The 27,708-nt window shown below is 44.7% G+C and overlaps 1 protein-coding gene across 7 annotated transcripts in view; it reads left to right on the top strand.

Moving 5' to 3' along the window:
- LOC105934800 (anoctamin-1) overlaps positions 1 to 27,708 on the top strand; it is a 75,085-nt gene that overhangs the window by 33,677 nt on the left and 13,700 nt on the right. For 5 of the 7 annotated variants that reach the window (XR_004932290.1, XM_012874951.3, XM_036145461.1 and 2 more), the window contains 8 exons: positions 4,467 to 4,627; positions 5,624 to 5,706; positions 6,406 to 6,417; positions 9,291 to 9,365; positions 9,849 to 9,917; positions 10,026 to 10,227; positions 21,530 to 21,641; positions 21,749 to 21,806. Coding sequence is in view for 5 of the 7 variants with exons in the window: in XM_012874951.3 (XP_012730405.1) it covers positions 4,467 to 4,627; positions 5,624 to 5,706; positions 6,406 to 6,417; positions 9,291 to 9,365; positions 9,849 to 9,917; positions 10,026 to 10,227; positions 21,530 to 21,641; positions 21,749 to 21,806 (772 nt within the window). In the remaining 2 variants the exon portion in view is untranslated. Of the gene's footprint in view, positions 1 to 4,466; positions 4,628 to 5,623; positions 5,707 to 6,405; positions 6,418 to 9,290; positions 9,366 to 9,848; positions 9,918 to 10,025; positions 10,228 to 21,529; positions 21,642 to 21,748; positions 21,807 to 25,328; positions 25,373 to 27,708 lie in introns of all 7 variants that reach the window. The other 2 variants (XR_004932292.1, XM_012874952.3) reach the window with 2 other exon arrangements.

The following is a 27,708-nucleotide window of genomic DNA, read 5'->3' as shown; positions in this document are numbered from 1 at the left end:
CCAGGTTCCTCAGTGCAGCACACACAGTCCTCCAGCTCCTTCCCGCTCTAGCCATCACATCCACCTGCTCCTGTCCAGTACAGACTGTTAGCTTTCATCTTCCACTACTCATCCAACCTTCAATAAACCTTTTAAGCCGAAGTTCTGTGTGCAGCTGAATTCGGGTTCAAACTCCATATACCGTGACAGAGACGATGTGCAAAAACAGTGCAAAAGAATGAATAAATGTCAATTACAGAGCGGGGTGTCTGAATCACTAAGGGAGGCGTCGTAGAGATTGATGACCACAGGCAGGAATGATTTTCTATGGTGCATCTGGGTAAGAGGAGTCTTCTGCTGAAGGAGCTCCTCTGCTGGGCCAGTGTGACATAAAGAGGGTGTGAGACATTGTCTAAGATGGACTGAAGCCTGGACAGCATCCTCCTCTCTGCCACAGTGGTCAGTGTCCAGCTCCTTTCCCACGACATCACCGGCCCTCCTGATCAGTTTGTTTAGTCTGTTGTTGTCAGCAACCTTCAGACCACTACCCCAGCATGTGACAGCAAAAATATGCAAGACAATCTTGCTTATACAATTATACAAAAATTGCGTATTTTGTCTTTGGAACAATACATTTTTATTGTTTACCATTTCTCGCAGATTTCTTTAAAGTGTTAATGTTGCCAACAAAAAGTGGGGCCGGTGGCCTGGGGAGCGGGGCAGAAAGGACGGGGCCTAAAGCAACCTCCAGGAGGCGTTTCCCTCTTCTAGGCATTTTTAGGCTGGTGTAAACTCAAACCACACAGAGTAAAACTGAGTGAGGCAGGGCAGGCCTAACCGGCCCGTAAAATGTTAATCAGAAACACTGCCTGGGGATAAAAACTGGCCCGTTTCAGCTATCTTTAAGGCCAAATTGAACGTAAAAAATCTGAATGACCTGTGACCAGGATGTGTTGGGTCGACAGCTATGTTAGCTGACCTTTTACTTGCCCTGGACCAGTACAGGTCATGGATGGAAGGTCAATCCTGATGATATCCTCTGCAGTTCTAATTGTTCGTAGCAGTTGGACCTGTCTAGTTTTATTGGATGAGCTCAGCCACACAGAGATGGAAGAGCACAAGACAGACTGAATGATGACCGTGATGATGATGATGATGATGATGATGAGAAGGTGATTAGTAGTTCCTGAGGAAGGTTGCACTATTTGATTTGCTGCAGTAAGCACTGCAATAAGCACTATATATATATATATATATATATATATATATATATATATATATATATATATATATATATATATATATATATATATACACAACCATTTGTGAGGAAGAAGCTTCAACATGGCTACATCAAGTAGATATTTTTATGCTGCAGTAACTAATGCTTCAAAAGTTACAAGTCACATCTGATTTTTCTGCCAGATAATCATCTCAGTTAGCTGGTCTTTTAGCTAACGCTGATAACATGGTGCTTTGTACACAGTTGTTGACTGAAGTCAAGCCAGCCTTTTTACTCCTCTTTTTTTCTTTTATCTTCAGTGGCCCTAATACACAGTCATAGTAGTTTCTTTTCTGCTTGTCTGCCTGTTTTTGTTTTTGTGTTTTTTTACACAATGCGAGCATTGGGATCAAAAGTCAACTGCCTACCCTAAGTTGCATTTAGGAGCAGATGATCTGTTCTTTTTGTGTACATTTTGTGAAAAATTATTATTATCAGCTAAATCGTTCCTAATGTGACTGGACAGAGTTAGTACTGAGGAATGGTACTAACAGGTTTGATGAATTAGGTCACGCTTCCTCTACCTGCTCCTCATCACCTACAGGATGTTATGACTTGTGCCTAGGACATTTTTTCAACTGGTGATCATTACTCTCCATCTGCTCAGAAGGATGGTCAGCGTTAAAAAAAAGATAGTAATAGAAAACAGACCTTCCTTTTTCATTGCAGTTGTCAGAGTACTCAGGCTTAGGAAATTTCTGTATTTTATAACTGGGCTTTAGAAACAAGTTTTTGGAAACAAGGAGTCTACATTCAGGTCACAGTTGTGAAGAAAAAACCTAGAAAGTGCCATTAACTTGGAGCTCCATACCTGAACAGATCAGATACCAGTCATCAAAGATGGTAAATGTTAAATGTATTTAATAGTGTCTCATCTATGTAGGTGTAGTTTTACTCAATGAAAGGACTGTTGAAAATCATGATAAAGAAGATTTAAATTAGAGTTTGGCTTATATTAGTAGATCTTATTGGTCATTCAGTAAATCTCACTAGTATGATCTCTGCTACAACACATTGACAAGAATATGTGTCAGGGATCAGTTCCTCCTGCTTCACCATGGATAGTTCCGGATCATTCCACTCTGCTCAGTTCCACTCCAAGCCTGATCTGTTTCACCTGCTGCTCTAGTCATCCTGTATGGCAAGCTGATGAGGCCAATTATCGTCCGTACAATAACGCGCAGTTCCAACCCGTATTTTACGCGGTGACGTAAAAAACGGGCGCTCGCGTAAAATACAGGTTGGAACTGCGCGTTATTGTACGGACGATAATTGGCCTCATCGGCTTGCCATACAGTTGTGGGACTTTTTCTACGGGGACAGGGACGACCTCCTCCCATTATGGTCCTCGCAGCCTGCGAGGATGGGGTCTACACCGCCGGCCGCCGAGGATCCTCAACCTGCGCAGCCGGCTGTCCCAAGGGTTCCTGCGGTACACTCCACGGCCCAAGCCTGCGTGGGTGTGCACGTTCCTGCATTACCGGCCGTCTCAAGGGTTCCTGCGGCACACGCCATGGCCCAAGACTGCGTGGGTGTGCACGTTCCTGCACTGCCGGCCGTCTCAATGGTCTCTGCTCAACCGGTCACAACAACGGTTCCTGCTGAGCCGCCGTCAGCGTCAGCCTACGCTCCCGAGTCCAGAAAGGGGGTCCAGGGGGACCCGCCTCCAGTCACAACTCCAGAGTCCAGAGAGGCGGTCCAGGGGGACCCGCCTCCAGTCAAAGCTCCAGAACCCTCCGAGGATCCTTCAGTGGAGCTCCACGTCAGGAGAACCAAGGCGAAACTCCACTGCTGGCCGCCTGAGACCCTTCTGCTTCGTCGCCGAGGTCGTCCTTCGCGACGACCACCACTGTAGACCCTGCTACTCCGCCGCCGGATGACTGCGCCTCGCCTAGGTCGTCCTCGTCGCCGACCGCCTCCAAAGACCCTGCTGATGACTGCGCCTCGCCGGGGTCGTCCTCCGCGAAGTCCGCCACCAGAGACCTTGCTGCTTCACCCCCTGCCACGCCCAGGCCGTCCTCCGCCGACCCACCTGGCCACCAGTCATCAGCCAAGCGTCCTCCCGGCGCATCGAAGCAAGCCGCCGTCCAAATACCCCAGTGCCCTCGAGTACCCCAGCGCTCTCAGTTCTCCTAAGCCGCAGCTCGTGGTCTCCAGCTCTCCGCAGTGGCTTGCAGAGCTTTTCCGTGGCCGTCAACCCCCTGGTCGGCCACCTGAACTTCCTCTTGTTTCCCCTTTGGCCAGCCGACCAAAGCCTCTTGCCGTTCACCCTGGTTGGGTAGTTTTTTGCTGGACTCTCTCCCTCCGTCCTGTGCCTCCCTCCGCCCACCCTGAGTGGGTTGTTTTGATGTTTGGACTTTATTTTTCTTTGGTCGTCTGGGATCCGACCTTGGGGGGGGGGGGGGGGGGGGGGGGGCTTAATTGTGGCTCTGTGTGTGGCTGAATTCGGGTTCAATCCACAAAACCTGACAATATGAAGCTCTAAATAAATACAAGTTTACAAGCATAAAAAATACTATAATGAAATAACCCCATAGAAATAGACTATAGAATTTCTCAGTAACATTGATCTATTGTGGTGTCTTTCAAGTTATGAGTTTTAAGTTATGAGTATGTTTTTTTCACTCATAACTACCCAAACACAGTACAACACAACAGCAACACCACCGTCATTACTTATGTGTATATCTAAATGAAAGAGTTTTTTTAACATTAATATCCTCAAGCTTATCAAACCTCCACTTACCTGTAACTCTGAGACTGCCTGTCTGACTGTCCTTCCCCCTCTGCATCCGGCTCTGTTCTCTGCTGCCTTGCCTAATATCACCCTGATGAAACAATCCCAGGAGTCCTTCAGCTCCTTTTTTTTGAAAGATTGTATCAGATTGTCTTTATAACACAGGTGGTCTCTGCTAATTCTGCACTTTACTGCATTTAAAATTATCAGTAGTCAATTTAAATTTTTTCTGCCATTTCTAATTATGTATTTGGCTACTGAACACCCTGAAAACAGTGATGCTACACAGAATGTTGAGTTGCAACACCAATAACTCATTTATGTGTTATATTGAGCAGAGGCAAATAGAGTTAAAATAACTTATATGGCCTCTCATTTTTCTACAGTTTAGGAACTAGATAACGTTTTTAAAACCTCCAAATTAAATGCAATACATTTTCTGTGTGCTTGCTCGTGTTTAAATTCCAGCATGGAGATCTGTGATCCAAAGAACAACATCACCATGTGCCCTCTGTGTGACAGAGTGTGTAGCTACTGGAAACTCAGTACAGCATGTGGAACTGCTCGTGCCAGTCACCTGTTTGATAACCCGGCCACGGTTTTCTTCTCTATATTCATGGCCCTGTGGGGTGAGTGAACGGATCTGAGCATACAGGACTGTCTCAGAAAATTAGAATATTGTGATAAAGTTCTTTATTTTCTGTATTGCAATTAAAAACAATGAAATGTCATACATTCTGGATTCATTACAAATCAACTGAAATATCGCAAGCCTTTTATTGTTTTAATATCGCTGATTATGGCGTACAGCTGAAGAAAACTCAAAAATCCTATCTCAAAATATTAGAATATTTCCTCAGACCAAGTAAAAAAAAAAATATAACAGCAAAACAAAATCAAACATTTGAAAATGTCCATTAATGCACTCAGTACTTGGTTGAGAATCCTTTTGCACAGATTACTGCATCAATGCGGCGTGGCATGGAGGCAATCAGCCTGTGGCATTGCTGAGGTGTTATGGATGCCCAGGATGCCTTAATAGCGGCCTTTAGCTCATTTGCATTGTTGGGTCTGGTGTCTTTCAGCTTCTTCTTCACAATACCCCACAAATTCTCGATGGGGTTCAGGTCAGGGAAATTGGCAGGCCAATCAAGGACAGTAATGCCATGGTCAGTACACCAGTTACTGTGAGAATCTTATGTCGTCTCTTAACCACTACCATTTAGTTTACTGAACCAAGCTGAGTGTTTTTCAAGGCTCAGGAAACCCTGCAGTGTTTCGAGTTAATTAGACGATTCAAGTGATTAGTTGAATAGCCTACTAGTATACTTTTTCACGATATTCTAATATTTTGAGATAGGATATTTGGGTTTCTTAAGCTGTAAGCCATAATCAGCAATATTAAAACAATAAAAGGCTTGCAATATTTCAGTTGATTTGTAATGAATCCAGAATGTATGACATTTCATGGTTTTTAATTGCATTACAGAAAATAAAGAACTTTATCAAAATATTCTAATTTTCTGAGACAGTCCTGTAAGGCGTTAAAAAGCACAAAAATGATAATGCTGTCCTTATTAGGGCTACTGAGTTACAGCTTGTTGCACATTTCATATTTTTTATAGCTGCCATGTTTATGGAGCACTGGAAGAGGAGGCAGATGAGACTAAACTATGAGTGGGACCTAACTGGGTTTGAAGATGAAGAGGTGATCCATCCATCCATTTATCCATCTTTCCACCTAACCATTTCTCTATCCAGACTCAATAATAATTTATTTGCCCAATAACCTATGAAAAAACTGTTTTCTAACCCAAGCCAGGAACTGGAACATGCAAACCTGATTTGGCTGGAATCCCAGCTTCAGTCCACTATATATCAGCCATGTGTGAGCACTTGGTTTTGAAAATGAGGGCTCAAATATAAAAAAAAAAGTAATTTAATTTGTTCTATGGTTAGTTTGTACTGCAGAAGAAGCACCCTTTGGGATCCTTTGGACGCCTTGTAATATGCACACATTATATTTAGTCCTCTAACTTTTTTCTTAACTGGCAGAAGTTCACAGTTGCCTTCTATAGCTAATGTGATATTGGATAGTTAGATGGGCCTTTGCTAAAGCAATGAGTCATATGACGCTAACAGGAGCCTTCTATTTATACATTAATTTAAAATAACTGTGTTGTAACACAACATTGTATAATGAGCTGATGAGAACATCTCTTATAAACTGAGATTACAATAACAGCTCTGCTACAGATAAGACACTGGCTGCTTGTACCTTGTCTACACATTCCTAAACCAAACAGAAATTAATTACTCCATTAAGATGAAAGCATACCAAGGTTCTCCGTGTTATATTTTATTGACAATATTTTTTGTCTCTGTTTTTGTATGTGTTGTTCCACAGGAAGCTCTGAAGGTTTGGAAAACTTTTTTTCATTGGTCACTAAATTTCACTCTTTTCACTAGAAAGCCTCTCTGCTACCACTGCAAAGCAACTGTCCTGAAATTCACCACTATGTCTGTTTTATGCCAAGTGTTTTTACCTTTTTCCTCTTCATACAATGTACAATATGACTGCAAAACAACAGATGAATTCTCCCTCTCTCTCTCTCTCTCTCCCGCTCTCTCTCTCTCTCTCTCTCTCTCTCTCTCTCTCTATATATATATAATATATATATATATATATATATATATATGTATATATATATATATATATATATATATATATGTGTGTGTGTGTGTGTGTGTGTGTGTGTGTGTGTGTGTGTGCATGTATATATATCTATATCTATATAGATATAAATAAATAAATATATATATATATATATATATATATATATACACCAAGACAGATAGGCTCAAGGTATGTGAAAGGTAGGTGAAAAAAAATTTTTGGAGTAGTGTGGAGGACTTTTAGCGAGCACAAGTGTGTCTTAACCAGAGAAGATGGTGGAAACAAAGAGCTGATTGCCTGATCCACCACCCAGGGGTCACCAACATGGTACCAGATAGCCCCCAAGGCACCAGATAGCCCCCAAGGGTCATATGTGGTGCCCTCAAGCCTGTAAAAAAAATAGCACACCCTCTAGTGAATTGCATCTAAAATGTTATTTTATTTAGTTGCTCTTCTTTTTTAGTCATACTTGTATTTAAAAGGTGAGTACAGGTAACCCTTCGTATCACACAGTACTGATGAAGCAGCACTTAACTTCTAAAAGGTTGGCCTTCTCTGACCTAAACAGTGGAGGAAATGAGCACATAAACTTCTTTAACAATCATACTTAATACATTAATATGTAGATAAGATAAACTTTATCATCCCCAAAGACGGAAATTAATTAGTTTCAGAGGTCCCACGGGTTAAAGGTGTGGCTCTAGTAATGTAATGTTATTGAGGAACAAGGAACAAAGAAAGTTTTGTAGTCTGATGGGGTAGCCCATTTAGTAGAGGCAGACTGGACCCTGCAATAAGAATGTATACTTTGTATTTACCCGGACTCGAGCTACTGTTTATTGCATTTTTGTTTGGATTTTCTGTAGTAGCAGCCGTAAAAGATAAGAAGAAATAATGAATTGCATGATGCCAGTTAGAAGATCCTCCCTCAGGGACTGTGTATTGCTAATTTTAATTTCTGAGCTATTGCTGTTTGCTGTGCATTTTCTCCTTCCCTTCATAGGTTTTCACTTTGAGCATGGCTATATATGTTTCTCAAAGTGTTTTGTTAAACCTATATCCAGACAAGTCTTAAAATTAAGATTTATTGTAATGTAACATGTTCCAGGTGATGCTACAGCTGCTGATATGTTGCACAGTAACTTCTAGAAATGTACTATTTTCCACAGCTCTTATCTGCCATGTTTTACTGAACTACTTGGTGTGTGTTATACTTACAGGAACTCTCATGTCAGTATGATGTGATCTTCTGAGATACTGATTCTCAAAGAAGCTCTTTCACTGTAGGTTATTGTAATGAATCCTGTTTCCCGTCTTGCACAAATGACAGGAGCGCAGCCCCTTCAGCTTGTCTGATGGATTATGGAAAGGGGTGGATGAAAGGCATAATTGTTCATGTCTGAATTAAGTCCATCAATGTCCATACCTGCTTACCTGTGGAGGGCTGCTGGGATACAGAGTTCATATCCGAGAGGCGGGGTTCACCCTGTACAGGTCACCAGTTCATCACAGGGCAACAAAGAGACACACAGGACAAACAACCATGCATGCTCTCATGGCTAAGAGCAATTTAAAGTAACCAATCAACCAAAGAGCCATGTTTTTGGATTGTGGGAGGAAGTACCCAGAGGAAGCCCATGCATGCACAGGGAAACATGCAAACTCCATGTGGAAAGACTCTGAATTAAGTCTTGCTTAAAATACATATGCAGTTAATTTCTCCCCTGAAGTAGATAGCTCTCCAATCTCAAAAACACAATACTGGCTTATGTAAGTGCTATTTGAAGAACATTTAAAATTTTCTTGTCTGCATTTCAGCAATAAATGGTTGTTTATGAACCTTCTCTTTCTATGGAGCCACATTTTCCCTGGCAAAGAAAATTACTGAAAAGAGGAATTATGCCTTTTACTTTTTTGCTTTGCTTGATTATGGAGATGTAATTTCAATGAATGTGTTTTTACAGTGCTTAAATGGCCTTGATGCAATGTTTCACAGAAATCTGAGTTTCATCACAAACCAGAGCTGACTGATAGCTGGTTGGATTCAAGTTGGATGGTCAACTTTTTACTTTCCAAAGATGGATCAAACACCCAACGTTTGAAGAAACTCATATTAACAAATATTAAAGTTTACATAGTCAAACATTTAAGTGCAACGATTTTCATTGATGGGTTATTTAATTATCCAGTAGAACAAGTCACTGTATTTTAGTTTAGTGATTGTTGTAGTAGTGCTATTTTGAGCTGCTACTGTCTTGGCCGGAAGCGTTTAAGAAAATGAGATTTCAAATTGTACTGGGTCTTTTATGGTTAAGTGATGTACAAATAGATAAAAGACGAAGCACAACTTCAGTTCAAATGTCCATAATTATCTCTATAGTGTAAACATGACCAGTATCAAATGAGATTTGTTCTGTTGATGATTCAATAGAGATTGAATTTCTTACATATTTGGAATGCAAGATCTTAACAGGCAAAGCTAAGATGACTGGTAGTAGGCATGAGGGTACAGAGTGAGGGGGCTTAGAACAGTCATTGATTTCTCCTGTAATCAAATCTGATAACATGTTATTTCTTTATGCTTTTATCTTTACCTCTGTTGATCACCATCACAGGATCATCCCAGGGCGGAATATGAATTTAGAGTGATGCAGAAGTCTCTCAAGAAAGACAAAAAATCCCCACTGAAGGTAAATTAACACATGCTATGAACTTTAGTTTAAAACACATACATGTGTTTTATATTGTTTGTAGAAGAGTTTGCAGTCAGTTATGCATTTAAATAAAATAAACTTTCTGATTCAGTTCCCATGGAGGCCTGGAACTAAACAGACTATGCTTTGTTGGCTTGTTGGAGGTTTTGCATGAGTTGGGCTCAGCTGAGCATCTTATAAAATATTATGATTTCCCAAACAATCCCAGCCTCACCAGAACCTCTGCAAGCCATTTTCTTAACATTGAGTCACTGCATTTGCTGCCATCTACTGGTGCCAGAACACACACTGCAAAAAATATTACTGACACAATATAGACATCATGTTCCACATCAGTCCTGGGACATAATTATTAGAACAAACATAATCCAATGTAATGTTAGTTTTGGGTTTATTTGGGATCAGTGGTGCTTAGAACAGCTGGTAACAGATTGTAATGTTACTATTCCTTTATTTTAGATGGAAAAGCTCACGTGTAGCGACCGCCTTCCTGCATACATGACTAACATAGTCATGATGCTGCTAATGGTAAGTGATAACTATTTTCAGAACCAATCAAGCTCTCTGTAAAGGTTTTGAAATTTAAACATTACTTATTGATGTCTTGACGGTATTTTTGCAACCGTTTCCTGACAGATTGGTGTTACTTTTGCCATTGTGTTTGGTGTGATCCTTTACCGGATCTCCACCAAAGCTGCTTTGTATATGAGCTCCAGCCCAACCACAAGAAGCCATGTTCAACTGACAGTTAAAACCACTGCAGCTATCATTAACCTCGTGGTCATCCTGATTTTGGATGAAGTGTATGGAGCTGTGGCCCGCTGGCTTACTGTATTAGGTAAGGAAAGGATCTAAATGGCACATGTATGTATGTATGTATGTATGTATGTAGTTCAAGTTCTCGTTCTAGTCTCAAGACTAGAAAACTATAAACTTCAGGCTGTATGTTTAAAAATATATATATTTTAAAGAGTCTGTATCATGCAAAATCAACTTTTTTGAGGTTTCAAATCATTATAAAAGCGCTATTACGCTTGATTCATGCATGTCTGAGTAAGTCTCATGAATTCTGCTTTCTGAGCAACAGTTGCTTCCTGTCCTGGAAAATGAGCAGCCAGCACAGTTCTGCGTAGAACAGTAATTTAGGTACTTTCCATCCAAGAAGTAGCCAAGTGACCGTGCCACCCCTGCCTTGTGAACAACATACCCAACAAGCGGTGATGTCAGGCAGAACGTTACCGTTTCTGCTCAAAGTTGAGACAAAGTGGCTGTTTTAGCACCCAATCTGCACAGCGACAGCAACTCTTATTTTTTATACCATGCTGTAGCAGCTCTCACACAAGGAGAGCAGCACTGCAGTGAATGCAAGCGTCTGTCTTCCGGGTTGGAAATATAGTACCAGAAAACAACTAATATTTCATACAAGATAAGTAGTCTGTAGTGCCAAAGCCAATATTTAATTTTATTTATATATATATATATATATATATATATATATATATATATATATATATATATATATATATATATATATATTTTATAGAGACAATATATATATTGTCTCTATAAAACAAAAAAATATGGTAAAATCATGATGACTAATGATAATTTCTGGCATACAGCAAATGAATAGCTTATGTTTACATGGTCATTTTGTAATGAACTAGACAGAAGACCCAAAATTTTCAGCCAGAAACACAGAAGTAGGACTTAAAGAGTTTATTCTGAACTCTGGACTTCAGGAGTGCATCCGCCGAGGACCAGGGATAACTGAAGGGAGACGTAGGTTAGTGGCTTGAAGTTCAATGAGATGCATGAAGTCAAAAAGCCACTAACCTTTTCAGCGTCCTTCCTTCAGCAGGGGTCGGCAGTTTTAGCAGAGCAGACTGCTCCTTTAACAGATAGTGACGTGGAGCACAGAAGCAGGCTTGAGGTCCTGGAAGCCTCACTCAGGCTTAATATTCAGGGGACTTGGCAAGAGGCAGAAGTCATGGGGCAGAAACAGGGTCGTTGTCCAAAAGGCAGAGAAATCCGACGAGGGCTGGGCAAAAAGGGAAAATCCGTGAAGCGATGGCGTGGTCAAAAACTTGGTCAGGTACATGAAGTGCTGGATACTGCTGGCTTGACGGCTTGCAATTATCTGGCCCTGTCTGCCTGCCACAGGCTGACTTATAACTGCTTGTGAGCAGCTGAGAGGCATGCTGCTGATTGCACTGCAGCAGCTGGACTTGATTGCTCACAGGGAGAGCAGAGCAGGCAGACAGGCCAGAATCATAACAGTACCCCCTCCTCAAGGTCCGGCTCCTGACGGACCCCCAGGTTGGTCAGGGTGGAGGCGGCGAAAATCTCTGACGAGAGTCTGGTCAAGGATGAAACGGCCTGGAATCCAAGTTCGTTCCTCTGGTCCGTATCCTTCCCAGTCCACCAGATATTGGATCCCCCGTCCCCGCCTCCTGGATCGGAGGATACGGCGGACTGTGTAGATGGGGTCACCATCCAAAAAACGGGTGGGAGGAGGGGGATTGGAGGTGGGCCCGAAGCGAGGTGGGACATAGGGCTTGACCCGGGACACATGAAATGTTGGCGAAATCCGCATAGACCGGGGTAACTGGAGGCGAACAGCCACTGGGTTCACAACCTTGGAAATGGGGAAAGGGCCAATAAAGCGGGGTGCCAACTTACGGCTCTCCACCCGCAGGGGAAGGTCCTTAGAGGACAACCAGACCTTCTGGCCCACCTGGTAATTGGGAGCAGGTATGCGATGGCGGTTGGCAGCCCTGGACTGAACCCCAGACATCTTGATCATAGACCTCCTGGCCCTCCTCCAGATACGTTGACACCTGACGGCGGCGGCATAGGCAGAGGGGACTTTGGCCTCTCTTTCTTGAACTGAGAACACCGGGGGCTGAAAACCATGGACAACATAGAAGGGGGAAAGACCAGTAGTGCAGGATGGGAGAGCGTTGATAGCCTGCTCCACCAATGGCAAATTGTGCGACCATTTAGTTGGGTCAGACTCACAGAGGATGCGAAGTTTGGTTTCAATCTCTTGGTTGGCCCTTTCCGTCTGTCCATCAGTCTGTGGGTGGAAACCAGAAGATAAACTGACAGAGATGCCCAGCATGGAGCAAAACTCCCTCCAGAACCTGGAAACGAACTGTGGTCCTCTGTCAGAGACGATGTCCTTGGGCAGTCCGTGAAGACGGAAGACCTCACGAGCTAAGACCCCTCCCATCTCCTTAGCAGATGGCAGTCCTTTAAGGGGCACCAGATGAAGCATCTTGGAGAACCTGTCAATGATAGTCAACAAGACCGTGAAACCATTAGAGGGGGGCAGACCTGTGACAAAGTCCATGGCGATGTGAGACCAGGGACGTGACGGGATAGGGAGGGGTCGCAGCAACCCTGAGGGTGGGCGGCGAGAGGGCTTAGCTTGGCAACATCTTTGACAGGTAGCAACAAACTCCTTGACATCCTTCGTCAGAGATGGCCACCAGAACTGGGACCGGACCACCTGTAGTGTCTTGCTGACCCCAGGATGACAGAAAAGATGGGAGCTGTGGCACAAGTCCAGTACCTTGGGGACCAGACGGTCGGGGACAAACAGTCGATCTGGAGGACACGAAGTGGGAACCGTCAAGTCCCTTGTGGCTTCCCTGACCTCTCCTTCCAGCTCTAGCATGGTAACAGACAACCGGACCGCCTCAGGGAGAATGAACTCCTCAGCCCCACTGGTCACCAACTCTGAGGGTTCATGAATTCTGGACAGGGCATCCGGTTTCATGTTTTTTATTCCAGGTCTGAAAGAAAGGACAAAGTTAAATCGCCCGAAGAACATGGCCCATCTCGCTTGCCTGGAGTTAAGGCGCTTAGCAGACTTTAAGTACTCTAAATTCTTATGGTCAGTCCAGACCAGAAACGGTTCCTTGGACCCTTCCAGCCAGTGCCTCCATTCTTCAAGGGCTAATTTAACTGCCAGGAGTTCCCGATTCCCCACATCATAGTTGCGCTCTGCCTGCGACAATGTCCTAGAAAAAAAGGCACAAGGGTGAATCCGACCATCTGAGGTCCTCTGGCTCAGGACAGCACCTACCCCAGTGCTAGAGGCATCAACCTCCACAATGAATTGTCTCTCAGTATCAGGGGACCGGAGAACTGGGGCAGTGGTGAACAGGGTCTTGAGCTTGGTGAAAGCCTCCTCTGCTTGACTACCCCACACAAATTTAACCTTGGATGAGGTTAAGGAATGAAGAGGGGCAGCAACCTGACTGTAGTTGCGGACGAAACGGCGGTAAAAATTAGCAAACCCCAGGAACCTCTGCAGTTGCTTACGATCAGTCGGCGTGGGCCATTCTAAGACCGCCGTAACCTTGGAGGGATCAACAATAACCTTATTGGGAGAGATGATGAAACCCAGGAAGGAAGTGGTGGTGGTATGAAACTCACACTTCTCTGCCTTGACGAAAAGGTGGTTCTGGAGTAGGCGAAGGAGGACTGACTGAACGTGCTTCTTGTGGGTCTCAAGATCCTGGGAGTATATCAAGATGTCATCTAGATAAACAAAAACAAAATGTCCCACCATGTCCCTCAGGACATCATTGACCAAGGCTTGAAACACTGCTGGAGCATTGGTTAGCCCAAAAGGCATGACCAAGTACTCGTAATGGCCGGTGGGAGTGTTGAAGGCCGTCTTCCACTCATCCCCCTCTCTGATGCGAACTAGATGGTAAGCGTTGCGTAGGTCCAATTTTGTAAAAATCTTGGCCCCTTGAATCTGGTCAAATGCAGAATTCATGAGTGGGAGGGGGTACCGGTTCTTAATAGTGATGTCATTCAGCCCCCTGTAATCAATACATGGTCTTAGGGAACCGTCTTTTTTACCAACAAAAAAGAACCCGGCCCCAGCAGGAGAGGAGGATGGTCGGATTATCCCAGCTTTTAGGGAGTCCTCCACATACTTCTTCATAGCTTGGTTTTCTGGAACCGATAGAGAATAAAGACGTCCCCTAGGGGGTGAGGTACCTGGAAGAAGCTCGATGGCACAGTCATAAGGTCTATGAGGTGGGAGTGCTGTGGCTCTAGATTTGTTAAAAACCTCCTTCAGGTCATGGTACTCTGAAGGAACCTTGGACAGATCAGGATAACTCTCTTCCATGGCATAGTCAGGGACAGGAGGGGAATTAGCAGACAATAAGCAGGTGGCTGAACAGGACCTTGACCAGCCCAGGATCTCCTTAGCCTGCCAGTCAATGTGGGGATTGTGCTTCTTTAGCCATGAAGCTCCTAAAATAATGGGTAACAGGGGGGAGTGGATAACAACAAAAGTGATCTCCTCCATATGATTTCCTCCCAAAGTCAGACTAACCTTCTCAGTGACTTCATTAGAGCTGTTTATTTGGTGTCCATCCAGAGCGAGTACATTACGGGTAGAAGGTGCCGGGAGAAGTTTTATGCCATGGTTATTGGCAAATGACACATCCAAAAACTCAGTGTCTGCTCCTGAGTCAATAAATACTGAGACCTGGTGGGAAACAGAGGAGACCGAAATGTTAGCAGGAAAGGAGAGTGAGGAGACAGACATAGAACTACGGCTCAGTAGAGAGCTCCTCACCCCTACTGAGCCTGGCCTTTTAGCGGGCATTTGGCAGCGACATGACCCTGTCCCCCACAGTAAAAGCACAGGTTCAGTTGCTTACGACGAGAACGCTCCTCCAGAGAAACCTTAGTTCTCCCCAATTGCATGGGCTCTGGATCAGGTGTTTGGGCAGCAGGAGGAGGGGGGCTCTTCGGCCAGGGGCGAAATCCTGAGTGAGAGGCTGGGGTAGAAAAAACCTGCCTATGTCGTCTCCCTCTTCTCCGTTCGGAGAGCCGGAGATCAATTTGAGTTGCCAAATCTTCAAGTTCCTTGAGTGAGGTGGGATACGCTTGGGTAGCCATTTGATCCTTGATATCATCATTGAGTCCTTCCATAAAGGCGTCCATTAATGCCTCCTGATTCCAACTGCTGTCGGCTGCTAGCATGTGAAAATCGATGATAAACGAGGTCACACTTTTATCCCCCTGCCTCAAGGAATACAACCTCCTGGCGGCCTCCCGTTTAGGGAGAACAGGGTCAAACACTCTAATGAGCTCCTCAGCGAATGCAGAGTAAGCAGAACAGGAAACAGAGTTATTCTGCCATTCAGCTGTGCCCCATTGTTTTGCTTTACCTGACAATAATGAAATGACGAATGCCACTCTAGAGCGTTCGGTCGGGAACGAGGACGGCTGCAACTCAAAGTGTATCTCACACTGAGTTAAAAAGGCTCGACACTGCTCCGGGTCTCCTTTAAATAACTCTGGAGGGGTCAGCTTAGGTTCCTTAACCATGGTAGATGTGACATGAGGATCAATGGCAGCTGGCTGTGAAGGCTGCTGAGCAGAGACAGGAGACAAGGTGCGTAACATGGAAATAATTTCAGTCATTCCTGCATCAAGGCGAGCGATGGAATTGTCCACACTGCTACGCCACTGCTGTGCTGGCGATGGGTCCATTTTTTGGCCAGATAATTCTGTAATGAACTAGACAGAAGACCCAAAATTTTCAGCCAGAAACACAGAAGTAGGACTTAAAGAGTTTATTCTGAACTCTGGACTTCAGGAGTGCATCCGCCGAGGACCAGGGATAACTGAAGGGAGACGTAGGTTAGTGGCTTGAAGTTCAATGAGATGCATGAAGTCAAAAAGCCACTAACCTTTTCAGCGTCCTTCCTTCAGCAGGGGTCGGCAGTTTTAGCAGAGCAGACTGCTCCTTTAACAGATAGTGACGTGGAGCACAGAAGCAGGCTTGAGGTCCTGGAAGCCTCACTCAGGCTTAATATTCAGGGGACTTGGCAAGAGGCAGAAGTCATGGGGCAGAAACAGGGTCGTTGTCCAAAAGGCAGAGAAATCCGACGAGGGCTGGGCAAAAAGGGAAAATCCGTGAAGCGATGGCGTGGTCAAAAACTTGGTCAGGTACATGAAGTGCTGGATACTGCTGGCTTGACGGCTTGCAATTATCTGGCCCTGTCTGCCTGCCACAGGCTGACTTATAACTGCTTGTGAGCAGCTGAGAGGCATGCTGCTGATTGCACTGCAGCAGCTGGACTTGATTGCTCACAGGGAGAGCAGAGCAGGCAGACAGGCCAGAATCATAACAGTACCCCCTCCTCAAGGTCCGGCTCCTGACGGACCCCCAGGTTGGTCAGGGTGGAGGCGGCGAAAATCTCTGACGAGAGTCTGGTCAAGGATGAAACGGCCTGGAATCCAAGTTCGTTCCTCTGGTCCGTATCCTTCCCAGTCCACCAGATATTGGATCCCCCGTCCCCGCCTCCTGGATCGGAGGATACGGCGGACTGTGTAGATGGGGTCACCATCCAAAAAACGGGTGGGAGGAGGGGGATTGGAGGTGGGCCCGAAGCGAGGTGGGACATAGGGCTTGACCCGGGACACATGAAATGTTGGCGAAATCCGCATAGACCGGGGTAACTGGAGGCGAACAGCCACTGGGTTCACAACCTTGGAAATGGGGAAAGGGCCAATAAAGCGGGGTGCCAACTTACGGCTCTCCACCCGCAGGGGAAGGTCCTTAGAGGACAACCAGACCTTCTGGCCCACCTGGTAATTGGGAGCAGGTATGCGATGGCGGTTGGCAGCCCTGGACTGAACCCCAGACATCTTGATCATAGACCTCCTGGCCCTCCTCCAGATACGTTGACACCTGACGGCGGCGGCATAGGCAGAGGGGACTTTGGCCTCTCTTTCTTGAACTGAGAACACCGGGGGCTGAAAACCATGGACAACATAGAAGGGGGAAAGACCAGTAGTGCAGGATGGGAGAGCGTTGATAGCCTGCTCCACCAATGGCAAATTGTGCGACCATTTAGTTGGGTCAGACTCACAGAGGATGCGAAGTTTGGTTTCAATCTCTTGGTTGGCCCTTTCCGTCTGTCCATCAGTCTGTGGGTGGAAACCAGAAGATAAACTGACAGAGATGCCCAGCATGGAGCAAAACTCCCTCCAGAACCTGGAAACGAACTGTGGTCCTCTGTCAGAGACGATGTCCTTGGGCAGTCCGTGAAGACGGAAGACCTCACGAGCTAAGACCCCTCCCATCTCCTTAGCAGATGGCAGTCCTTTAAGGGGCACCAGATGAAGCATCTTGGAGAACCTGTCAATGATAGTCAACAAGACCGTGAAACCATTAGAGGGGGGCAGACCTGTGACAAAGTCCATGGCGATGTGAGACCAGGGACGTGACGGGATAGGGAGGGGTCGCAGCAACCCTGAGGGTGGGCGGCGAGAGGGCTTAGCTTGGCAACATCTTTGACAGGTAGCAACAAACTCCTTGACATCCTTCGTCAGAGATGGCCACCAGAACTGGGACCGGACCACCTGTAGTGTCTTGCTGACCCCAGGATGACAGAAAAGATGGGAGCTGTGGCACAAGTCCAGTACCTTGGGGACCAGACGGTCGGGGACAAACAGTCGATCTGGAGGACACGAAGTGGGAACCGTCAAGTCCCTTGTGGCTTCCCTGACCTCTCCTTCCAGCTCTAGCATGGTAACAGACAACCGGACCGCCTCAGGGAGAATGAACTCCTCAGCCCCACTGGTCACCAACTCTGAGGGTTCATGAATTCTGGACAGGGCATCCGGTTTCATGTTTTTTATTCCAGGTCTGAAAGAAAGGACAAAGTTAAATCGCCCGAAGAACATGGCCCATCTCGCTTGCCTGGAGTTAAGGCGCTTAGCAGACTTTAAGTACTCTAAATTCTTATGGTCAGTCCAGACCAGAAACGGTTCCTTGGACCCTTCCAGCCAGTGCCTCCATTCTTCAAGGGCTAATTTAACTGCCAGGAGTTCCCGATTCCCCACATCATAGTTGCGCTCTGCCTGCGACAATGTCCTAGAAAAAAAGGCACAAGGGTGAATCCGACCATCTGAGGTCCTCTGGCTCAGGACAGCACCTACCCCAGTGCTAGAGGCATCAACCTCCACAATGAATTGTCTCTCAGTATCAGGGGACCGGAGAACTGGGGCAGTGGTGAACAGGGTCTTGAGCTTGGTGAAAGCCTCCTCTGCTTGACTACCCCACACAAATTTAACCTTGGATGAGGTTAAGGAATGAAGAGGGGCAGCAACCTGACTGTAGTTGCGGACGAAACGGCGGTAAAAATTAGCAAACCCCAGGAACCTCTGCAGTTGCTTACGATCAGTCGGCGTGGGCCATTCTAAGACCGCCGTAACCTTGGAGGGATCAACAATAACCTTATTGGGAGAGATGATGAAACCCAGGAAGGAAGTGGTGGTGGTATGAAACTCACACTTCTCTGCCTTGACGAAAAGGTGGTTCTGGAGTAGGCGAAGGAGGACTGACTGAACGTGCTTCTTGTGGGTCTCAAGATCCTGGGAGTATATCAAGATGTCATCTAGATAAACAAAAACAAAATGTCCCACCATGTCCCTCAGGACATCATTGACCAAGGCTTGAAACACTGCTGGAGCATTGGTTAGCCCAAAAGGCATGACCAAGTACTCGTAATGGCCGGTGGGAGTGTTGAAGGCCGTCTTCCACTCATCCCCCTCTCTGATGCGAACTAGATGGTAAGCGTTGCGTAGGTCCAATTTTGTAAAAATCTTGGCCCCTTGAATCTGGTCAAATGCAGAATTCATGAGTGGGAGGGGGTACCGGTTCTTAATAGTGATGTCATTCAGCCCCCTGTAATCAATACATGGTCTTAGGGAACCGTCTTTTTTACCAACAAAAAAGAACCCGGCCCCAGCAGGAGAGGAGGATGGTCGGATTATCCCAGCTTTTAGGGAGTCCTCCACATACTTCTTCATAGCTTGGTTTTCTGGAACCGATAGAGAATAAAGACGTCCCCTAGGGGGTGAGGTACCTGGAAGAAGCTCGATGGCACAGTCATAAGGTCTATGAGGTGGGAGTGCTGTGGCTCTAGATTTGTTAAAAACCTCCTTCAGGTCATGGTACTCTGAAGGAACCTTGGACAGATCAGGATAACTCTCTTCCATGGCATAGTCAGGGACAGGAGGGGAATTAGCAGACAATAAGCAGGTGGCTGAACAGGACCTTGACCAGCCCAGGATCTCCTTAGCCTGCCAGTCAATGTGGGGATTGTGCTTCTTTAGCCATGAAGCTCCTAAAATAATGGGTAACAGGGGGGAGTGGATAACAACAAAAGTGATCTCCTCCATATGATTTCCTCCCAAAGTCAGACTAACCTTCTCAGTGACTTCATTAGAGCTGTTTATTTGGTGTCCATCCAGAGCGAGTACATTACGGGTAGAAGGTGCCGGGAGAAGTTTTATGCCATGGTTATTGGCAAATGACACATCCAAAAACTCAGTGTCTGCTCCTGAGTCAATAAATACTGAGACCTGGTGGGAAACAGAGGAGACCGAAATGTTAGCAGGAAAGGAGAGTGAGGAGACAGACATAGAACTACGGCTCAGTAGAGAGCTCCTCACCCCTACTGAGCCTGGCCTTTTAGCGGGCATTTGGCAGCGACATGACCCTGTCCCCCACAGTAAAAGCACAGGTTCAGTTGCTTACGACGAGAACGCTCCTCCAGAGAAACCTTAGTTCTCCCCAATTGCATGGGCTCTGGATCAGGTGTTTGGGCAGCAGGAGGAGGGGGGCTCTTCGGCCAGGGGCGAAATCCTGAGTGAGAGGCTGGGGTAGAAAAAACCTGCCTATGTCGTCTCCCTCTTCTCCGTTCGGAGAGCCGGAGATCAATTTGAGTTGCCAAATCTTCAAGTTCCTTGAGTGAGGTGGGATACGCTTGGGTAGCCATTTGATCCTTGATATCATCATTGAGTCCTTCCATAAAGGCGTCCATTAATGCCTCCTGATTCCAACTGCTGTCGGCTGCTAGCATGTGAAAATCGATGATAAACGAGGTCACACTTTTATCCCCCTGCCTCAAGGAATACAACCTCCTGGCGGCCTCCCGTTTAGGGAGAACAGGGTCAAACACTCTAATGAGCTCCTCAGCGAATGCAGAGTAAGCAGAACAGGAAACAGAGTTATTCTGCCATTCAGCTGTGCCCCATTGTTTTGCTTTACCTGACAATAATGAAATGACGAATGCCACTCTAGAGCGTTCGGTCGGGAACGAGGACGGCTGCAACTCAAAGTGTATCTCACACTGAGTTAAAAAGGCTCGACACTGCTCCGGGTCTCCTTTAAATAACTCTGGAGGGGTCAGCTTAGGTTCCTTAACCATGGTAGATGTGACATGAGGATCAATGGCAGCTGGCTGTGAAGGCTGCTGAGCAGAGACAGGAGACAAGGTGCGTAACATGGAAATAATTTCAGTCATTCCTGCATCAAGGCGAGCGATGGAATTGTCCACACTGCTACGCCACTGCTGTGCTGGCGATGGGTCCATTTTTTGGCCAGATAATTCTGTAATGAACTAGACAGAAGACCCAAAATTTTCAGCCAGAAACACAGAAGTAGGACTTAAAGAGTTTATTCTGAACTCTGGACTTCAGGAGTGCATCCGCCGAGGACCAGGGATAACTGAAGGGAGACGTAGGTTAGTGGCTTGAAGTTCAATGAGATGCATGAAGTCAAAAAGCCACTAACCTTTTCAGCGTCCTTCCTTCAGCAGGGGTCGGCAGTTTTAGCAGAGCAGACTGCTCCTTTAACAGATAGTGACGTGGAGCACAGAAGCAGGCTTGAGGTCCTGGAAGCCTCACTCAGGCTTAATATTCAGGGGACTTGGCAAGAGGCAGAAGTCATGGGGCAGAAACAGGGTCGTTGTCCAAAAGGCAGAGAAATCCGACGAGGGCTGGGCAAAAAGGGAAAATCCGTGAAGCGATGGCGTGGTCAAAAACTTGGTCAGGTACATGAAGTGCTGGATACTGCTGGCTTGACGGCTTGCAATTATCTGGCCCTGTCTGCCTGCCACAGGCTGACTTATAACTGCTTGTGAGCAGCTGAGAGGCATGCTGCTGATTGCACTGCAGCAGCTGGACTTGATTGCTCACAGGGAGAGCAGAGCAGGCAGACAGGCCAGAATCATAACACATTTTTATTATTTTATTCTGTCTTTCTCAGATAATAACATAATTATTTTCATCTTCTCTTTCAGAGGCCCCTAAAACTGAGAAGAATTTTGAGGAACGGCTAATTTTTAAGACTTTCATTCTGAAGTTCTTCAATGCTTTTTCCCCGATAATCTACATTGCTTTCTTCAGGGGAAGGTTGGTACTCTCATGTGTTTTACTCATGTCTTAGTTTTCATTCTAAGTATATCATATTATTATCATCAGCTGAATATTCATTTTTCTTAATTTCACTTTCCTTCAAGATTGGTGGGCAGACCCGGCAGATATTTATATGTCTTTGAGTCTTACAGAATGGAGGAGGTAAGGTTCACATTTCTATGCATCTGCAGATAAATCTTTCTCATCTAAGCCTTGAAATTAAGATTTTTCTAAGACAAATTTCAAAACTATTACACCAAAAGTGAATGATTTCAAGGTTCATTCTGACATGTAATTTCATTCTGAATTATTGTATTTTTATTATAACACATTAAATTCAGTATCTTTTGTCGACATCTATCCATCTATTGTCTATACCCTGTCATCCGTCCTAATCATTGGAAGGGCTGGTGAATTACTCCAGCAGTCATTGAGAGCAGGACGATGCACACACTAGACAGGATACCAGCGTACGCTACCACAGAGCACCACCGAAAAAAATAGGACACTCATTCATTCCAAAGGGAAATTCCAACAAAACATTTATCCAACATGCATATTTTTGAACTGTTGGAGGAAGCTGGAGTACATAACACATACTGTATGTGCACAGAGAAAACATGCAAACTCAATGCAGAAAGATCCTATGCAGGCCAGGATTCAAACCAAGGACCATCTTGCTGTGAGACAACAGTGCTAACTATCACACAGCCATGCTGTCAACTTGATCATCTTAATTTATACAAAGTGATTAATTTAGGGATTTTTCTGCTTTTCTATTTCCTTATCCATTGTTTTATTGTTTTTTTCATAGAGTTGCATGAGCTGAAGGGAACAAAGAGACTGGATTTTGGAGTAAAATATAAAAAAGCTTTTTTATTTTATTTACTGCCCACTGTGCCCTCAGGAACACAGTTTACTATGTCTTGCTGACTATCTTTTACAAATGCAGTCAGGTGACCTGGTGACCTGCAAGGTTGGATTTAAGTCTAGATGTCCTATCAACTGTCAAACACAATCATAACAAGTTACTGGTCACTGAAACATGGGCTGCTGGTAATGAAGACCATGCTTTAGCAAAGTACAGCCCAGAAGTGTATTTAGATTCAAGACAACTTTGATCAAACGTTTATAATTGAATTTGTAATTCTATCACTAGACATGAGGCTGATGATACACCAGCAGATGGATCATCTGATCACAATCTGGTGGAGAGTTGGAACTGCTGTTTCTGAAGTGTGATTACCAGGTAGTGAGCAGTGCAGGGGAAGTGACTGTCTGCAGCTCCTGTGTGTCAGACCCTCCACTCACACATCCGAGGGTTTAATTATTGGTTCCAATAACAATAAAATGATATGAAGTTATTGAAACCCATGATGACTTACTCAATTTTCATTGCTTTTAAGCTCAGACATACATTTTTACCCCTTACATTTACACAGAATGTGATATTTTTAGCTTTCCTGTCTTAGCCAGAGTATCTGCATTGCAACTATCAATTTTCTTAAGGCGAGAAGTAAGCTGTTACGTTCAGAGATTAAGTACCCAGAATTCAACCAGAACAAACAGGTGACGTTTAAAGTTTATTGACTGGTAAACTGCAGCAGGCCGCGGCATTATCGTCGGCGTCTATGCCAGGAACACCTGGAAGCAGAGACTCCGGTTAGTGACATCACCAATTATTCGGGACCAATTGGTTAAGGGAGTCACTAATCTTACGGTCCAGGGACTGGTGGGAACAGTGAGTGCTGGCTCCGGCTGGTTGATAGGCACGCCAACAATTCCCGTTCTGATCAGGGAAGTCCTGAGGTGGGCTTGGGCTGATACTCGTGGTCAGGGGACAGGCAGAAGGTCAGAGCCGTGATAATGATAGCAAGAAGGAGGTTCAGGGGGAATTTCTAGAATCTGTGGTCCGAGGTGAGATACAGAGTCAGAGAGAATCCACGGGGAAATCCAAGGCAGAGTCAGGGTATAGGTCCAGGTCCGGTAACAGGCAGGTAATCTGATCAGACAGGGGTCAGACAGGCCGCAATTAACTCCTTAATATCTGACGACAGATTAGGCCACAAAAACTGGGACTGGATAATGGTCTTAGTGACCCAAGGGTGAAAGAACAGACAAGAGCTTTGGCACAGGGTAAGCACTTTCTTAATCAGGGGGTCCGCAACGTACAGATGATCCTTCGGGTAAGTCTCAGGAACACGTTTGTTATAGAGGGCTCCCTTGACCTGCCTCTCCAAGTCAAGCATAGTGATGGAGCATCTCACAGATTCCGGGGGAATGAACTCCTCAGCACCAGTGGTACTCTCCTCCCCCACCTCATACACCCTGGACAGGGTGTCAGGCTTCACGTTCTTAGTCCTGGGCCTGTAAGACAACAAGAAGTTAAATCTTCCAAAAAATAGTGCCCACCTGGCCTGTCTGGGGTTCAATCTTTTGGCAAGCTTTAGATATTCCAGGTTCTTGTGGTCCGTCCAAACTAAGAAAGGAAGCTTAGCCCCCTCCAGCCAGTGTCTCCATAACTCCAGAGCAAGTTTGACCACCAGAAGTTCCCGGTCCTCCACGTCGTAATTGCGTTCAGCAGCGGAAAGGCTCCTGGAAAAAAAGGCACAGGGATGAATGCGACCATCTGTAGCCTCCTGACTCAAGACAGCCCCAACTCCAGTACTTGAAGCATCCACTTCAACTATTTCCAGGTCTGGTGATATTAGTACAGAAGCGGAAGTGAACAGAATCTTGGGTATTTTAAAAGCCTTATCTGCTTGGTCGTTCCATAAGTAGTTGACTTTTGATGACATAAGAGCATGAAGGGGAGGAGCAACCTGACTGTAGTTACAGATGAACCTCCCATAAAATTAGTAAGCTGCTTTTTATCAGTAGGGGTTGGCCACTCTGTGACTGTCTGAACCTTGACCGGATCCATGGAAATCTGATCGGGAGAAACAACAAACCCAAAGGAGGACATGGTGGTGACATGAAACTTGCACTTCTCTGCCTTGACAAATAACTGGTTCTGGAGCAGCCAGAGGAGAACTGATCGGACATGTTGTTTGTGGGTTTTGATGTCTTTTGAATACATAATACTGTTATCCAGATATACAAAATCAAACTGGCCGAACCTCATTAACTAAGTTCTGGAAGACTGCTGGGACATTAGTTAACCCAAACAGCATTGCCAGGTATTCGTAGTGGATGGTTGGTGTGTTAAAAGCTGTCTTCCTTTCATCCCACACTTTGATAAGAGAAGATGGTAACGCTTACCAAGTGGTACCGAGATCCAACTTGGTAAGCGCTTTAGCCCCCTCAATCTGATCAAATGCAGTGTTAATGATTTCTTTACCGAAATATCATTTAGTCCCCTATAATCAATACAGGGCCTGAGAGAGCCATCCTTACTCCCCACAAAGAAAAACCCTCCACCTGCGGGAGATGAGGAAGGACAAATTATTCCTGCCTTAAGTGACTCATCAATATATTTCTGCTTAGCCTGAGACTCTGGTAAAGACAGCGAATACAGACGACAACTAGGGGGAGTAGTTCCTGGTAATAATTAAATGCTGCAACCAAACAGACGATGAGGGGCCAGTGCTGAGGCACTGGACTTGTTAAATACCTCCTTAAGGTCATGATAATCCAATGGAATATTGGATTAATCAGGGTAAGGCTTCTCAATGTCATTCTCAGGGGTCTGGAGAGGTTGTACGGAGAGCAGACAAGTCTCTGAGCAAGTAGGTACACATCCTAACAACTCGACCTTCTGTCAATCAACCTGGGGATTGTGTTTCTTAACATATGTGACCCCTAACACAATGGGAACCTGTGGGGACTCAATAGTCATGAATGAAAGTTTCTCTCTATGATTTCCTCCGATTAGAAGTTTGACTGGCTCCATAATGAGATGAGAGTGATTTAGTTGATGTCCATCCAAGGCAAGAACGTTATGACGTGAAGGTCCCAGGAGAAGTCTTATGCCCGACTTCCTGGCGAGTCCTTGATCCATAAATTCAGTGTCAGCTCCAGAATCGACAAAGACAGAGAGATTGTAGGATTTGCAGACACCGTCAGAATCACCGGTAGCATTAGGTCTGGAGAGATGGAGCATTTGGTACGGCTCAGTAGAGTTCTCCCCTTCTCTACTGAGCCTGGTTTTTAACAGACAACACTTCACTGTGTCCCTCACCGCCGCAGTAGAGGCAAAGGTTGAACTGGTGCCTGCATAGATGCTCCTCTTTAGACAGCCTGGTCCTTCCTAGATGCATAGGTTTGGGTTCCTCCTTGCTAACAGGAGAAGCAACCACAACAATTGCAGGGGTGGAAAACCTAGAGCTAAACGAAGCTACGGGTCGTCACACTCTTCGCCAGGAAATCTATTCTTGTAGCAAGGTTCTCAAGTCGTTTCAGGGTTTGGGGATAATCTCGGGTGGACAACTCGTCATTTATCCTATTGTTTAAACCAGTAATGAACACATCCATAAGCGCGTCCTTATTCCAGTGACTATCAGCAGCCATCAGATGAAAATCAATAATATATTCAGACACTGACTTATCCCCCTGTTTTAAGGACAGGAGCCACCTGGTGGCCTCCCTGCAGGGTAATAATGGACTGAATACTCGAACTAGCTCTCGAGAGAAGGCATGATAGGAGTGACAGAGACACTAGCTCGTTTGGCTTCTGTAACTGTCCTAATGTTTAATTATGTCATGCCTCTTAGTATCTGGTTCTGTATGTTGGGTTTGTTGCGTGTTTTATGCTGCTGTCTTGGCCAGGTCACTCTTGAAAACAAGGTTTTAATCCCAATGAGTTATTTTCCAGGTTAAATAAAGGATACATACATCCTCCATTTGATTTGAATATGAAGTGATTAGAGTACACTATGGGAGGAAGGCAAGCTCAGATGTAAACAATAAGTTGTTTTTAATCACTACAGATGTCAGAAACGTTGGTCTGTTTTCATTAAGGCAGTTGAGTTTAGTTTTTGGGGGTAGGAATAATGGTAGCTGACTACAAGCCCAACTGAAGAATATATTTTATCAGTGACAGGATTGGTAATCTGGTCAGGAACCCTGACAGCTGGTCTGTACTGTCTACAAGTACTTTCAGGTCCAGCGGCTTTACCAGACTTCAATAACATCAGCATCTTTTATGTGTTGTTCTCTGAATAAATCTTAATGCTGCGTCATACCAAGAGAACCTCTTGGGAACAATTTTGACCTTGCTGTTCTAACATGACTGTGCACCAGTGCACAAATTAAGGTCCATAAATACATTGATGAAGAATTTTAGTGTAAAAGAACTTGACTGGTCTGCACAGGTTAATTCGAACATTAAAAGAGACTGCAAGCTAGGTCTTAAAAGTGTGTGTTCTATAAAAGGTGACATATCAGAATCAGAATCTGACAACTTTAATAATCCCAGAGGGAAGTTACTTTTGTTACACGCTCCAGATATACAAACATTTATATATATATATATATATATATATATATATATATATATATATATATATATATATATATATAATATATATATATATATATATATATATTACAACATTCCACACAAAGTAATATAAATATATACATATATAAGTCAATATATATATACATGTATATATACATGTGTATATATATATATATATATATATATATATATATATATATATATATATATATATATATATGTATGTATGTATGTATGTATGTATGTATGTATGTATAACTATAGATACTTCTGAGCCTCCCCAGAAGAACTGCAGCTGTTTCATTGTATAACATGTGGGATAAGAATGGGTGTCAGTTATGTTCATAAGTGTGTGAAGGCAAGTGACCCAATACTTTTGGCATTTATGGTGTGTCGTTTAGTATCAGATTTACATGAGACTATGAGACAACTCCATCAAATAATACAAATGATGTAAAGAATGCAATATGTTGATATAAGATAGTTCCAGGCCATAATGCAGCATTTTGTACATTATCTTTTATTTTCTAGTCTTTAATGACTGTTAATTTGTAGTACTGGCCTATCCTGCTTCGCTCTGAAGGCCCATTTTTACCCCGGTTT

Source organism: Fundulus heteroclitus, chromosome 2 (assembly GCF_011125445.2).
Source record: "Fundulus heteroclitus isolate FHET01 chromosome 2, MU-UCD_Fhet_4.1, whole genome shotgun sequence".
NCBI lineage: Eukaryota > Metazoa > Chordata > Actinopteri > Cyprinodontiformes > Fundulidae > Fundulus > Fundulus heteroclitus.
The sequence above is the reverse complement of the archived record's forward strand: the minus strand, read 5'-3'. Positions and strand labels throughout refer to the sequence as shown.